The sequence below is a fragment of the Microtus oregoni genome, unplaced genomic scaffold (genome assembly GCF_018167655.1).
Source record: "Microtus oregoni isolate MIOR12 unplaced genomic scaffold, Mior012 000009F_ref0000495, whole genome shotgun sequence".
Lineage (NCBI taxonomy): Eukaryota > Metazoa > Chordata > Mammalia > Rodentia > Cricetidae > Microtus > Microtus oregoni.
Window position 1 is genome coordinate 13,375,427 of NW_024543068.1, and position 15,912 is coordinate 13,391,338.

A 15,912-nucleotide genomic window follows, 5' to 3' on the forward strand; every position below is an offset into this window, starting at 1 on the left:
TTAAGAGCATATGAGTTCCAAGCAGACAAGTTTCCTTGGCTCTTCAGACTCCTCACCCCGTGGGAAAGAGTCCAGCCAAAGGAAGGCCATTGCGTGGTAATGTAAAACAAAGGTCCTAGGCCAGGAACCACTCTTGATCTCTTATTTTTCTAGGGCCTTATTTCCCCTTAATAAAACCATCACAATCCCAGATCATCTGGCTGGCCCAGAACTCACAGAGGTCCTCCTGCTACTCTGCCCAGCTCATTTAGGTTTTAATAGCTCTGCCTAGAGTTGTCCCTGAACTCCAGCAAAATGAGAGTATCTGAAGTCTTTACAAAACATCCTAACCCTTAACATTAGAATGTTCCTTACTCTCAGTTTAGATGGCAGCAAAGGTTTGTTCCATTTCACTTATGTTCACGGAAAATATCTAAAATAAATTTTCTGCTATCGGATACTTTATAAAAGCATAATAATTGTCTTAGTCAGGCAGGGTTATCACTCCTGTGATAAAACGCTATGACCAAAAGCAACTTGCAGAGGAAAAGGTTTATTTGGCTTACATTCCCACATCACAGTCCATCATAGAGGAAGTCAGGATAGGAACCCAAACAGGACAGGAACCTGGAGGCAGGAGCTGATGCAGAGGCCATGGAGGAGTGCTGCTCACGGCTTGCTCAGCCTGCTTTCTTATAGAACCCAGGACCATCCGTCCAGAGATGGAACCACCAGAAGTGGCTGGGCCCTCCCCCATCAGTCATTAATTAAGAAAATGTCCTACAGGTTTACCTACAGCCCAATCTTAGGGAGGCATTTTCTCAGTTGAGGTTCCCTCCTCTCTGATGACTCTAGCTTGTGTCAAGTTGACGTAAAACTAGCTCGTACAATAATATTCATCACATAGCATGTATACAGTGTTCTGCCTGTATGTATGTATGCCTACCTGCCTGCTATATAGAAGAGGGCACCAGATCCCATTACAGATGGTTGTGAGCCACCATGTGGTTGCTGTTAATTGAACTCAGGACCTTTGGAAGAGCAGGCAGTGCTCTTAACCACTGAGCCATCTATCCAGCCCAGGGCTAGTGGTTTCTTAGTGCAGTGCTTTAGAGTTATGGTAGTTAGGAAAGAAGCTAAACAGTCAAATTTTTTTTTTTTGGTTTTTTCGAGACAGGGTTTCTCTGTGGCTTTGGTTCCTGTCCTGGAACTAGCTCTTGTAGACCAGGCTGGCCTCGAACTCACAGAGATCCGCCTGCCTCTGCCTCCCGAGTGCTGAAACAGTCAAATCTTAAGAGATAGGAAAGATGGGTAGAGACAGGAATAGTCTTAGCCACTGCTGAGGAACTGCTTGGCTCTCCCTTCGCCTCTCTAATGCCCAGCGTCCTGACAAGGCTTTTGGCTCTGGTCTTGAGTCCCCTCCCCTCTCCTCCTTTGTATTAAGGACAGCACTGGGCCTCACCTTTGGATGCTGCAGCAGAAAGGCCACGGCTTCTTCAAAGTACTCCAGGTGCACATCACTCAAATATTCAGGGAGGTCTTCAAATCTGAAGTAAGCCAGAGCAAGTACAGCAAAACCTTGCCCAGCCAGGAGGCTGGCTCGGTATTCACACAGCCCACCGCTGCTTCCAAATAAATCGATGATCCCAGGGAACCTCCCCTTGCCTGCAGAGCACAACACAGCACATCACAAAACGACTTAGCTGCTAAAAAGAGATTTGGGGATTCAGATTTTGGCAATTAACAAGAAAAAGTCTTTGATGTCAGGGATGCAGTGGCTGGGAATATTTGAGAATCAGGAAACCTCCTACTTTATTTATTTGGAGACATGATCTTACTACATTGTATACAGTGGCCTTGACCCTCCTGCCTCTGCCTCTCAACAGGGGAGTTACAGATGTGTGGTACCACATCTGGCTTTTTTTTTTTTTTTTGACAGGGTCTCATTATGTAGCTCTGGCTGGCTTGTAAGTCACTATATAAACCAGACTGGCCTCAAACTTACAGAGATTTGCCTGCCTCTGCCTCCTGGGATTAAAGGTGTACACCACTGTGTCTGGCTGGCTGTTTTTAATAATCTACAGAGAAAAGAAAAGTGGAACAAAATGCCCCCCCCAGAATTTGTCATAAATAATAACAAATAAAGTTTAAAAATAGCACATGTCTGCCAACCACTTTTTTCAGTTTCCTCGGAGAGTATCTGCGAATGCTCTATATGTTCACCCGGGGTTACTAGAGGGTCTTCCCCTCTCCTTGTCATCTTTTCTACCTTTAAAGAAGGGCACCCTGCACCTGCCAAGTTGTTTTGATCCCTGAATATTTATATCTACTGTTTCTTTTGCTGATTGTGCTATTTTTCCCTCTCTCCTGACTTTGACCTGCTCAACTTCTCAGTTTGCCGACTTCACTTTAGGTTCAACCCCTTCCAGACAGTCTTTCCAATGTGTCCCCAAGGCTGAGTTGGATTAGATTGTCTCAGATGTGTTCTCCCTGGTGCCCTAGCCCTCATGTCCTTCTCCGAGTACCTGCCACACTGGATTCTCTGGATAGGGGTGATTTCTATTATGCTATAAAGTTTGCCCCAAATTTTGGTAGATCCTGTCTTAGTTTCTTTTTCATTGCCGTGATAAAATCACGATGACCAAGGCAACTAATAAAAGAAAGGATCTAGTTTGATGCTCACAATTACAGAGGGTTGGAATATATGATAATCACGGGAGGGGCTGATAGGGGAGCATGGCAGCAGTGCTGGAGCAGTAGCTGACAGCTCTTTTCTTGATCCACAAGCACAATGTGGAGAGAATGGAGAATATTGTTGCCTTTTGCAGCCTCAAAAGCCACCGCAGTGGCACACCTCCCTCAACAAGGCCACACCTCTTAATCCTTTCCAAACAGCTCAATCAACTGGGGACAAGGTATTCCAATATAGAAGCCCATGGAGGTCATGCTCATTCAAACCAGCTCAGGTCACACAGTAGACAATGAAATTTTCTGTTTGTTTTTCTTTTCTCATTCTCTTTTTTTCTTCATTTCCCTCTTGTTCTTTAAGTCTCATGCAGCGCATGCTAACCTCAAAGTTGCTTGGTAACCCAGGATCTTTTTTTTAAAAAATATTTTTATTTATTATGTATACAATATTCTGTCTACATGTATGCCTACAGGCCAGAAGAGGGCACTAGACCTCATTACAGATGGTTGGGAATTGAACTCAGGACCTTTGGAAGAGCAGGCAATGCTCTTAACCGCTGAGCCATCTCTCCAGCCCGGTAACCCAGGATCTCGAGCTCCTGATCCTCCTGCCCCTGCCTCCAGGGTGCTAGAATTTCAAATGTATGCCACCACACTATTTAAATAATTTACTTGGAAATCATGTTGTTTACTTGTCCTTACTGAAAGACTTTATAACACTGTGGTGGTTTGAATAGGATGGGCCCCAGAGGTCCATATACTTGAATGCTTAGTCATCAGGGGGCAGCACTATTTGAGAAGGATTAGGAGGCATGGCCTTATTGGGGGAAGTGTGTCACTAGGAGTGGGCTTTGAGGTTTCCAAAGCCCACACGAGGCCCAGTGTTGCCCTCTCTGCCTATGGACCAGGATGTAGCTCTCACCTACTGCTCCAGCTCCTGCCTACACGCTGCCATGATCCTCATCATGATGATGGACTAAACCCCGGAAAAGGTAAGCCAGCCCCCAATTCAATGCTTTCTTCCAGAAGAATTGCTTCGGTCCACGGTGTCTCTTCACAGCAGCAGGACAGTGACTAGGATGACTGAATCAGTCAGGGTGATTTACAGAGCTCCTTCTAAAGTCGTGTGGAAATCTCCAGAAACGGAGACAGAGAAATGGAGTAGGACTCCGTTCAGGTTGCAGAGTTCCCGCTGTACCAAGCAGTCTCTAGTTCAGGTTAGAAAGTGCCGTAAGAAAGCGGCACATTCTCTTCCTTTGTACAACAACCACCACATTCAGTTTCAAAATTCTGTGTACCACCGTGACTCTAGCCCTTTTCTGTGATTGGAGGGGTATGCCAGTGACTGTCTTTCCACTGTTTACATGGACTGCACCCTATTCTCTCAGACCAGGGTTTGTCAGCATCAGAACAGTATCCATGTCTTACTTAGTCTTTCCATTGCTGTGAAGAGACACCCTGACCACAGCAGCTCTTATAAAGGAAAACACTTAACCAGGTGGGTTACAGTTCAAATTAGCCCATCATTGTCACGGTGGGAAGCATGTGGCATGCAGGTAGACATGGTGCTGGAGAAGGAACCGACAGTTCTACATCTGGACCCACAGTCATCAGAAAGAGACACGGAGTCACAAGGCCTGGCTTGAGCTTCTGAGAGCTTAAAGCTACTTCCTCTAACAAAGCCACACCTACTCCAATAAGACCACACCTCTTATTTATGGCAGCCATTTTATTCCAATCGCTGTAATCCACTTGTGTATGTATGTGACGTGCATGTGAGTATTTGAGCGTGTGTGTGAATGTGAGTATGCCCTGATGTGTGTGTTGTAGGGCCTAGCTATGACAGGCTCATCAGAGACTACTCAGGTACCACCCAGGAACAGACTATACAAAAGAAATACCTAATGTTCCAATTGTTGCAGATAGGATCACCAGATGAACCTTAGCCCAGCACACACCCATCTCCTTTTCACCAGGGCACCCCTAGGCAAATGTGTGTGTGTGTGTGTGTTTGTATGTGTGTCTGTGTGTAGAGGTCAAAGATCAATATTGGGTATCTTCCTCAATAGTTCTTTTGTTGTTGTTGTTTTGAAACAGGATTTCTTTGTGTAACAGCTCTAGCTGTCCTGGAACTAGCTGTGTAGAACAGGCTGGCCTTGAACTCACAGAGATCTGCCTGCCCCTGCCTCCCAAGTGCTGGGATTAAAGGCATACGCCACTACTGCCCAGCTTCAATGGTTCTTCACCATACTTTTGGAGACTAGTTCTAAACCTGGAGCTCACCGGCAGGCCGGAATGGTATGCTAACAAGCTGCAGGAATTCTGTCTGTTCTTCCAGGCTGTGGTTATAGGCATCGAATATGGGGCCCAGCTTTTAACATGGGTCCTGAGGGGCTGAGGACCTGAACTCGAGTCTTCATGGTTGCCAAACAAGCACTTTGCCAACTAAGCGATCTCCCTAGCCCACTGTATCCATTTGGAACAAGATAGTTTGTTCTGAGGCTGTTCAGTATTTGGACCCTACTAGCTAGATGGCAACAGCGTTTCCTGCCTTCATTTTTGACAAACAAAACTCTCTGCAGATATTGCTAAATGTCTTCATGGACGGGCAAAAGTCACCCTAGGCTGAGAAGCATCTTCAGCTTGTTTACAGTTGGGGGAGGACTGCCAGGGACATTCATATGTGTTTTAATGATTAGGGTACATAGTCTTCATTTGTGGGTGTAAGGATCTTTGAAAGTTCGATGTGAAAGGAGACCAAAGTCACTATTACTACAGGCATAAGTTATTGATTACATCGGTACTTAAAAAGCACCCACATGGCGGCATTTAGTGCATTTCAATACTCTAAAGTTGAATGCCCTCTTCAGCATAAAGCTGAGGTATTCACGGTGCCTTAAGGGATGAGACTTGCTACAAAATTTTCCATTTAAAACGACTGGCAGGCTTTGGAATGCGGAAGTATCACAATTATGTGACTGTTCCACCAGGTTTATGCAGGAATAGAGGTCAGTCTAGGCTGAGAGCACAGACCTGGGGGCTGCTCACCTGGAGGCAGGAAGAGCGTGGCGCGCACACGGCCCTCGCGCACGGGCACACGCCGCACCCCGGGAGCCATGAAGTGACGCTCGTGCACCGCCCGCGCCAGCAGCCGCCCGCCGTCGGGCTCGTGGCCGTCCAGCACCTCCAGCTCCACCACGAAGGGCGTCTGCACGTCGCGCTTGATCAGGCGCCAGAGAGGCCGGTCGGGCTCCATGGCCCAGAGCAGCCCCATGGGCTCGAGCCCCGCGAAGCTGCCGCCCAGCGCGGGCGCGCGCGCCAGGTCCAGCTCGCCGTGGGGGTCGGCGCGGTAGCGCGCGTGGGCGCGGAAGAGCGCGTCTTTCTCGTCGCGCAGGGCGGCGCGCAGCGTGACGGGCTGCTCGGGGGCCAGGCCGCGCACGGAGATGCTCAGCGGCTCGTCCCAGCAGCTGCGGCCCGCGGGCTCCAGGCTCAGCGTCGCCATTATGCCAGGACTGGAGCTGAAGGCCTTGGGGAGCTCCACGCGAGTCCGGAGCGGAGCCTGGCCTGCTGTGGAGCCGTCCTGGTCGGTCTCTGGGAGGTCCCGAGCCGTCGGTCGCGTTTCTCAGGGAAAACAGAGACAGAAAACGGGCTGGTGTCTGCAGACTGACAGGGGTGGTCAGAGTAGCGGTGGGGTCAAGTCAGGCCACGAGATTGTGCTCACGTGGATTGGTAGTGACACTAGGTGAAGAAGGCAAAGTCTGGTCCTTGCGTAGATTAGGTAGCAGTTTTTTGTAAAAGCAAACAAACAACTCTTACTTTCATTTTAGGCTACTTTTGCTACTCTAGGGAAATATGTAACGTTGGATAATTTATAACAGATTTTTTTTGGGGGGGGGGTGTGGTTTCAAGACAGGGTTTCTCTGTAGCTTTAAAACCTGACTTGAAACTAGCTCTTGTAGACCGGGTTGGCCTCAAACTCACAGAGATCGGCCTGCCTCTGCTTCCCGAGTGCTGGGATTAAAGGCGTGTGCCACTAACTGTTAGGAATATTTCCTAAAAATGTTAGGAATATTTCCTAAGCGAGCTCTCTGACGATGCAAAAATTCCCAATCAAACCAAATCAAAACAAGCCAAATTAAGAAATATCCAGGTTTAATGGGAGATCTGTGCTCTCGGATGGCCCCGAGGGGGAAACCGGGAAGCCGCAGGAACGAGACCCTGGGAGGAAAGAAGCTCTTTTGGGGGATCACTTCAGTACCCTGGGGAGTGGTCCCCACCCCACCCCCAGGGAGGGGTCAGGACTGGCCTGCTGGGATTTGAAGTCCAGACCAGGCCTGGGGGCTGAGATAGATGCCAGGGACTGGGGCCTAGGCTTCCAGCCTAACACTAACGCCTGGCAATAAAGAAATTTCTGATAGTTTTGAGTTCTGAAAAGTCCAAATTGAAGTGGAAAGACAGTATTTAGTCACATGTCATTCGCTAGCGAAAAGCAAACAGCACTCAAATTTGGGTGTAATGACCCAGAGACAGGAGGATCATTATAATTCAAAGCCAGCCTGGGATACATAGAGAGGTCCCGTTTTAAACAAACCCACAGACAAAGCATGCAAAAAAACCCAAAATGGCTAAACTCAGCCTTCAAAGAGAAAAACTAAAGATAACCCACACCTGCTATAACCCACTCCGTTTACCAGCACAGAGTCCTCCCTAAGGTTCTACCTAGCAGTAGTTAAGTTTCTACCACACAAGCTTTGAGAGACACTTTGAAACATAGCAAACTACATAGGAGAACAGGTCGATTGTGTAAAGAGAACTTATACACACAATCGTGTGGTCATGTCCTTATAAAACAAGATCCAGGCTGGGCCGTGGTGGTGCACACCTTTAGTCCCGGCACTCACGAGGCAGAGGCAGGGGAATCTCTGGGAGGCAGAGGTCAGCCTGGTCTGCAGAGCAAGTTCCAGGACAGCCAGGACTGTTCCACTGAGAAACCCTCTCTTGAAAAACAAAAACAAAAAGAAAAGGACAAGATCCAAAAATGGACCACTCAGTACCAGACGCCAGGAGCCACTCTTTTGCTACAGACATTTTTTTCTTTCCAAAAGATAATTGTTTTAGTCAGGTTCACATTACTGCACTGAGATATCCAGGATATTAATTTATGAGGAGAAAATGTTTAACGTTTCTCTAATCCAGTCCAAGGTCTGGGTATACCAGATGGCAAAATGAGGTCCACCTATGTCTACATTGCAAGTTAGAAAGAAAGACATTAGGATTCCACAACTCCACTCATGGGCACACTCCCAGTGGCCTAAAGATCTTCTAGAAGTCACCACCTTTCAAAGATCTCTCTCTCTCTCTCTCTCTCTCTCTCTCTCTCTCTCTCTCTCTGCCTCCCAAGTCTTGAGATTAAGGGCATGTGCTGCCACCCCTACCCAGCTTCAACTAGGAATCTTTGAATTTTTCTTTTCATCTCATTGGGAAGCCTTTTAATCTAAAATTTTCTCTACATATCAAAGGCATCATTTGTGACACTGTCCACTTGACGTTATTATTGGTGCCTTGGGTATTACTGCTATCTCGTATAGGTTTACTCTCTCACATACCCCAAGAACTTAGGACAAGCAGAGTCATTGAGACAGTCAGCTAAGCACGCTGTGCCATCTGCTGCTGCTCAGGTTCTTTTTTAACTGAAAGAGATAACACAGAGAAGACTAACTCCATTCCAGTTCTCATGGCCTACCTTTGCCAAACGTAGGGCATAAAACCTTTATCCTATGATTGGATGCATAACATCTTCCTGTCATGTGTCTGCTCAAGACATGTTTCTGTCTGTAAGTCCTTAGGAAATTTTATCCGATTTACTTCTGGAACCATCTCTTTCTTTCTTTGGTCTCCTGGCATCTACCGTGTTTGGCTTCAGTTCTGATACATCAGAGACAGGTTTGCTGAAACACACTGCATGCCACCTGAGTGCAAATGACTTGGAAGCTTTGGTGGGACATTTCCTTTTCATTATTTCTGTTATCCTAAATTCAAGTGAAGTGAACCTTACAGTGTCTCAGAGTTTGTCCACCTCAGCTACCACAGATCTGTAAGGAAAACAGGGTGTGCTTTGTAATCGTCCATGCCTTGATTTTTACAATATATTTTCTGCATGGTAATCTTTAGGAAAAAATCCTAAGATCATCTTATTTCTTTCTTCTAAATTGATATACAGTATTCTCAGATATCAAGTGTGAGCATGCTAGTGAGAATATTTTTTTTATTGATTTTATTGAGCTATGCATTTTTCTTTGGTCCTCTCCTTTTCTCTCTCCTCCCCTTCAATCCTCTCCCATGATTCCCATGCTCCCAATTTACTCAGGAGATCTTGTCTTTTTCTACTTCCCATGTAGATTCTGCTCCAACTTCCAAAAACTGAAAGAGAGAAAAATACATGCACATCCTAACAGTGGCAGCCTTCTCAGGAGGGATCAACATCAAAAGTGTCACTACTCACAAAAAAAAAAAAAAAAAAAAAAAATCACAGTTTTGCTGAGATTGTCCTTGCTTCAGAACCCAAATGTTTGTGGAAGAAAGACTGGAGGTGCTGCCATGCACCCACTTGGGCCATGGCATGAGCCCTGGGCTCTCCCCCAAAGAGGACAGGCATGTTAAAATTGGCATGTAAGGAAGCCTTGCACCAAGGGAAGTAAGGGGGCTCAATGTAGTGCCCTGCTTCTGGGTAGCAGATGATCTGGGGCTTCTCCTTCCCATGGGCCTGCAAGCGTTTGGAGATCTCATTGGCATAGAACTCGCTCTTCCAGTTGCGGTCATCCTGACCCACAAGGAACAGGAAGGTGGAGTCAGACCTTTCCACAGGGATGATGCTCTTCTGATCAGGGCCATTTAAAGGGCAATTCAGGGCTTCCAAAATATCTCTAAGGCCATCTTCGGTCACTCTGATCCGATTCATGTTAATGCTCAAAGGGGGCAGGGTCTCATCCTTGTAGTGCAATGTTCCAGCAACGTTGGCCATAGAGCCATTGATTATGACAGCCGCTGTAATGCCTTTCAGGAAAGAGGCCATGGAGAGGCAGAGGTCAGCCCCTTTGGAAATCCCCAGCAGGCCAATTCCTGGTCCCTTGACCTAAGAAAGAGACAGAGAAAAGAAAGGGAATAAGTGCATCTAGAGGGTAGGGCAGTTAGTGGTGCCAACCTAGGGATGGAGGGTGGCCCTGAGCCTGACTCTCACTCTGTACCATCCAGGTTTTGAAAGGTGATTAGGTCTCTTCAAATCCTTAGTGGTGAGATGAGACTCAGTGCTAAGTCCCACAGTGTAACTAGTCTTTCTCTGTCCCACCTGCCAGCTCCCAAATAACCACACAGAGATTTCTCGTTCATTATAAATGCTTAGCCTCAGCTTAAGCTTGTTCCTTCCTAACTCGTTCTTATAACTTACAGGAAGCCACATCTTTTAATCCACATTCTTTTACGTGACTTGGATATCTGCTTCCTCTGTGTCTGACTGGCGACTCTGCCTTTCCTCTGATCCTAGATGTCACTGTCCCAGAGTCCCACCTAGCCTCTTCCTGTCTAGCTATTGGCCATCCCACTTTTTATTAAACCAGTCACATTAACACATCTTCACACAGTGTACAGGCATATTTTGTAACACCATGGTCTACATGAAGCTTGAAATAAAAAAAATAACAGGTACATTCCTGAGCATGAATTTGTCAAAGGAAGAATGTGGACAAGTCAGGAAAACCTTTTCTTTCTTTCTTTATTTTTATTTTTACTTAAAAATAAAATGTCCATCTCCTCCCCTCCTCCCATTTCTCTCCCCCTCCCCCCAAAACTCTTCTTTTCATCTGTGATGTATTTACAGTGGTGGGCACAACATTCACATGAGTTTATGATCATCCAGCAAGCATCACAGTAAAAAGGTAAGATTCTGGTTATGAGTAAGAGTTCAAGATGCATGTACTGAAGAAGAAGGAGATGCTTTAAACAAAAAAATTCTTATTCAAATTAAGAATTGTTATTTTAAAAGAGGTTGTTTAGGGAAATAAAACAGTTTATTCAAAACCACTGACAGGCTTTGGAGAGTGGGGACAGGGTTACTGAAGTTACACAATTTCATGATTGTAGGGCCAGGCCATGGGTCTATGTGGGACCAGTGAGGAGGCTTTCATTGTCATTTTTACAACACCTTAAGCTCCCAGACAGCAGCTCTTCTGCCTCTAACAGGCAGGCAGGCTTTGCCCCATGCACAGGAAGGCTCTTCCTGCCAACACTCACTTCTGCTGTTCTTCAGGCATGGCCTCTTATATCCTTGTTCACACTGAATGATTTTCTTTCTTCCACAGCCATCCCTGCCTTGGCCCTGGTCTTCCTCACTTTTAGCCCCCTATAACTCCTGTATTGTTTCCCAAGTGAATGACATTTATCAGTTCATGGTAGGTCCTGTTGCAGGGACTTATGAATCATTTAGTGCTCAGAACAAAACCAAGGGTGGAGACACACTCATGCAAAACAATAATGCTGCAAAGGGACCCACCTCTTCTGTGGTATGCCTGAGTCAAGTAAGATTGTTTTAGATTGTGTGTGTGTGTGTGTGTATGTGTGTGTGTGTGTGTTTCCCTGACTATGTCTGTGTGTGCAAAGCTACACTCAGAAGCCAGAAGATTGACTCCTACTTTCTGGAGCTGGAAGAACAGGCAATTAGGAGCCACTTGACCTGGGTGCTGGCAACCCAACTCTGGTCCTCTGGAAGATCAGCAAGTGATCTTAATGGCTGAGTCACCTGTTCAACCTGGTATCTTCCACTATGTGCTGAATGTGCCCGTGTCCCAGCAGGCTCCCTTTCTAGCATACCACAAGACCTCGCTTTGATCTGAGGTATTTCATCCTCAGACTGCTTGACCAGATCAATGCCCTGAAATATCACCCAGTTCACAAATTTACTTTGATTTATACTTTGAAAATGAAGATTTGATTGTCTCACAATGCTTTTTGGTAGGTGGGTGTTTTAGGACCATAGTTTCTAAACCAAAAGACAAAAATAACAACCAACCTGAGGGTGACTGAGCAGGTAGTTCACAGCTTCCTCAAAGTACTCCAGGTGGAATGTCTGCATGCTCTTGGGGAGGTCATCGTACTTATAATAGGCCAGAGCCAGGACAGCAAAGCCCTTCCCAGCCAGCAGACTAGCCCGATACTCCAGAAGGCCACCTCCAACTCCAAAAAGGTCTATGATCCCAGGAAAGGGTCCATTTCCTTAGGAAAAATAAAAAACAAAGCCAGTAGTCCTCAAATGAATTCAAGAATGTTTTTTCATGTAAATGGGAGCAAGGAAGAGAAGTTAAAGGAATCCAAACCTCCTCTCCTACTCTGAGAGAAGACCTCATTGGATATCACAACAGAGGGGCCCATAGCTTCTGAGTGACAGGAGAGGGACAACTATTTTCTGATAACCTTATTGATTGCTTTCTCACATCTATGACCTGTAAATATGTTCTTACATAAATCATCCCAAATCTGTTTTTGATACCTGTAGTAAAAATATGATCATTTGATCTCTCAGCTATTATGAAATGAAAGTCCTCCATTGGTATACCTGTAAAAAATCTTTAAAGGAATTCTACATCTTATGTAATGTCTGTAAATTCTGTCCCAAGGCTTGTAATTTTTTATAACATTATTTTAAAGGTTTCTTATTTTATGTGAAACAATGTTTTGCTTGCATGCTTATGTATAGTACTTGTGTGCCTGGAACCCAAGGATGCCAGAAGAGATAGTCAGATACTGATAACTGGAGTTAGAGTTAGTTGTGAGCTGCCACGTGGGTGCTGGGAAATGAACCCATAGTCCCTATAAGAACAACCCATGCTTTTAACCCCTGAGCCATCTTTCCAGAAGCATAATTTCTCTGTGTATCTTTGGTTGTCCTAGAACTCACTCTGTAGACCAAGCTGGCTTTGAATTTACAGAGCTCTTCCTGCTTCTTGTGTGCGGGATTAAGCACATGTGCCACCACACCCAACTGAGATGTGCTACAACATCTTACAGGCAACAGGAAGTGGACTGAGTTACTAGGCAGTATCCTGAGCACCGGAAACTTCAAAGCCCACCCCCACTTCCTCCAACAAGGCCAGACCCACTCCAAGAAAGTCACACCTCCTAATAGTACCACTCCCTCTGAGATTATGGGACCAATTACATTCAAACTACCACACCGGATATTAGAATTGGAAGGAAACACTGATGCCCATGAGGAAGCAAGAAGTAGAAGAGGACTTTGGGGGACAGCCACATGGTCACCCACAGAGTAAGATATACAGAAGTAAGAAAAGGAGAAAGCCCAGAGACAAATGGTAGACAGGGTTAGAAAGGGCCAGGCCCTGAACCTGGCTCCCCAAGGGAGGGCTGCTCACCTGGAGGCAGGAAGAGCGTGGCGCGCACAGGGCCCTCGCGCACGGGCACACGCCGCACCCCGGGAGCCATGAAGTGACGCTCGTGCACCGCCCGCGCCAGCAGCCGCCCGCCGTCGGGCTCGTGGCCGTCCAGCACCTCCAGCTCCACCACGAAGGGCGTCTGCACGTCGCGCTTGATCAGACGCCAGAGCGGCCTATCGGGCTCCATGGCCCAGAGCAGCCCCATGGGCTCGAGCCCCGCGAAGCTGCCGCCCAGCGCGGGCGCGCGCGCCAGGTCCAGCTCGCCGTGGGGGTCGGCGCGGTAGCGCGCGTGGGCGCGGAAGAGCGCGCCTCTCTCGTCTCGCAGGGCGGCGCGCAGCGTGACGGGCTGCTCGGGGGCCAGGTCGCGCACGGAGATGCTCAGCGGCTCGTCCCAGCAGCTGCGGCCCACGGGCTCCAGGCTCAGCGTCGCCATTATGCCAGGACTGGAGCTGAAGGCTTTGGGGAGCTCCACGCGAGTCCGGAGCGGAGCCTGGCCTGCTGTGGAGCCGTCCTAGTCGGTCTCTGGGAGGTCCCGAGCCGTTGGTCGCTCCTCTCAGGGAAAACAGAGACAGAAACCGGGCTGGTGTCTGCAGACTGACAGGGGAAGTCAGAGTAGCGGTGGGGTCCAGTCAGGCCACGAGATTCTGCCCATGTGGATTGGTAGTGACACTAGGTGAAGAAGGCAAAGTCTGGTCTTTGCGTAGATTAGGTAGCAGTTTTTTTTTGTAAAAGCAAACAACTCCTTTCATTTTAGGCTACTTTTGCTACTCTAGGGAAATATGTAACGTTGGATAATTTTTTAACAGATTTTTTTTGTTGTTGTTGTTTTGTTTTTGTTTTCTTTTTCAAGACTGGGTTTCTCTGTAGCTTTAGAACCTGTCCTGGAACTATCTCTTGTAGACCATGCTGGCCTCAAACTCACATAGATCCGCCTGCGTCTGCTTCCCAAGTGCTGGGATTAAAGGTGTGCGCCACTAACACCTGGCAATAAAAAAAAAATCTGATAGTTTTGAGTTCTGGAAAGTCCAAATTGAAGTGGGAAGGCAGTATTTAGTCACATGTTATTCGCTAGCAGAAAGCAAACAGCACTCAAATTTGGGTGTAATGACCCAGAGACTGGAGGATCATTATAATTCAAAGCCAGCCCGGGATACATAAGAGAGGTCCCGTTTTAAACAAACCCACAGACAAAGCATACAAGAAAAAAAAAAAAAAAAAAAAAAAAAAGGTCAAACTCAGCCTTCAAAAAGAAAACTAAAGATAACCCACACCTGCTATAACCCACTCCGTTTACCAGCACAGAGTCCTCCCTAAGGTTCTACCTACCAGTGGTTAAGTTTCTACCTCAAAAGCTTTGAGAGACACTTTGAAACATAGCAAGCTACATATGAGAACAGGTCGATTGTGTAAAGAGAGCTTATATACACAGTTGTATGGCCATATCCTTATAAAGACAAGATCCAGGCTGGGTCGTGATGGTGGCGCACACCTTTAGTCCCAGCACTCACGAGGCAGAGGCAGGGGAATCTCTGGGAGGCAGAGGTCAGCCTGGTCTGCAGAGCAAGTTCCAGGACAGCCAGGACCTTTACACAGAGAAACCCTCTCTTGAAAAACCAAAAAGATAAAGAAAAAGAAAAGAAAAGGACAAGATCCAAAAATGGACCACTCAGTACCAGACGCCAGGAGCCACTCTTTTGCTACAGACATTTTTTTCTTTCTAAATGATAATTATTTTAGTCAGGTTCACATTACTGCACTGAGATATCCAGGATATTAATTTATGATGAGAAAATGTTTAACGTTTCTCTAATCCAGTTCAAGATCTGGGTATACCAGATGGCAAAATGAGGTCTACATTGCAAGTTAGAAAGAAAGACATTAGGATTCCACAACTCCACTCATGGACACACTCCCAGTGGCCTAAAGATCTTCTAGAAGTCACCATCTTTCAAAGATCTCTGTCTCTGTCTCTCTCTTTCTCTCTCTCTGTCTGCCTCCCATGTCCTGAGATTAAGGGCATGTGCTGCCACCACTGCCCAGCTTCCACTAGGAATCTCTGAATGTTTCTTTTCATCTCATTGTGAAGCCTTTTAATCTAAAATTTTCTGTACATATCAGAGGCATCATTTGTGAATGTGGCGACTCCTCTTGACGTTATTTTTGGTACCTTGGTTATAACTGCTATCTTGTATACGTTTACTCTATCACATACCCCAAGAACTTAGGACTAGCAGAGTCGTTGAGACAGTCAGCTAAGTATGCTGTGCCATCTGCTGCTGCTCAGGTTGTTTTTAAACTGAAAATGATAACACAGAGAGGACTAGCTCCATTGTGGTTCGCATGGCCTATCTTTGCCTGTGATTGGATGCAAAACATCTTCTGTACTAGGAGGCCACTTGTTTGTTTTCCCAACTGCTCAGCCCTGAAATAATCACACAGAAACTGTATTAATTAAATCTGTTTTGCCCATTAGCTCTAGGTTTTTTTTTTTTTTTTTTTTTGATTTTTCGAGACAGGGTTTCTCCGTAGCTTTTGGTTCCTGTCCTGGAACTAGCTCTTGTAGACCAGGCTGGCCTTGAACTCACAGAGATCCGCCTGCCTCTGCCTCCCGAGTGCTGGGATTAAAGGCGTGCGCCACCACCGCCCGGCTTAGCTCTAGCTTTTTTTTTTTTTTAAATATTTATTTACTTATTATGTATACAATATTCTGTCTGGGTGTATGTCTACAGGCCAGAAGAGGGCACCAGACCTCATTACAGATGGTTGTGAGCCACCATGTGGTTGCCGGGAATTGAACTCAGGA

General features: G+C 46.5%; 2 protein-coding genes across 3 annotated transcripts in view; both read right to left on the reverse strand.

Annotated features, from left to right (window-relative positions):
* The window catches only part of LOC121452182 (dynein light chain 1, axonemal), a 46,682-nt gene extending 40,170 nt beyond the window's left edge, over positions 1 to 6,512 (reverse strand). For both annotated transcript variants that reach the window (XM_041658045.1, XM_041658044.1), the window contains exons 1-2: positions 5,716 to 6,512; positions 1,442 to 1,644 (exon numbers count right to left, since the gene is read on the reverse strand). In XM_041658045.1, coding sequence (XP_041513979.1) covers positions 1,442 to 1,644; positions 5,716 to 6,169 — 657 coding nt within the window. In that variant the 5' untranslated portion in view covers positions 6,170 to 6,512. The remainder of the gene's footprint in view (positions 1 to 1,441; positions 1,645 to 5,715) is intronic.
* A 2,233-nt stretch (positions 6,513 to 8,745) lies between these two features.
* On the reverse strand, positions 8,746 to 13,698 carry LOC121452269 (acyl-coenzyme A thioesterase 5-like). The gene is made up of 3 exons (XM_041658297.1): positions 13,089 to 13,698; positions 11,729 to 11,931; positions 8,746 to 9,799 (listed from the first exon to the last, which is right to left on the reverse strand). The coding sequence occupies exons 1-3, from the start codon at positions 13,540 to 13,542 to the stop codon at positions 9,194 to 9,196; spliced, it is 1,263 nt and encodes a 420-aa protein (XP_041514231.1). The 5' UTR covers positions 13,543 to 13,698; the 3' UTR covers positions 8,746 to 9,193.
* Positions 13,699 to 15,912: the final 2,214 nt, after the last annotated feature.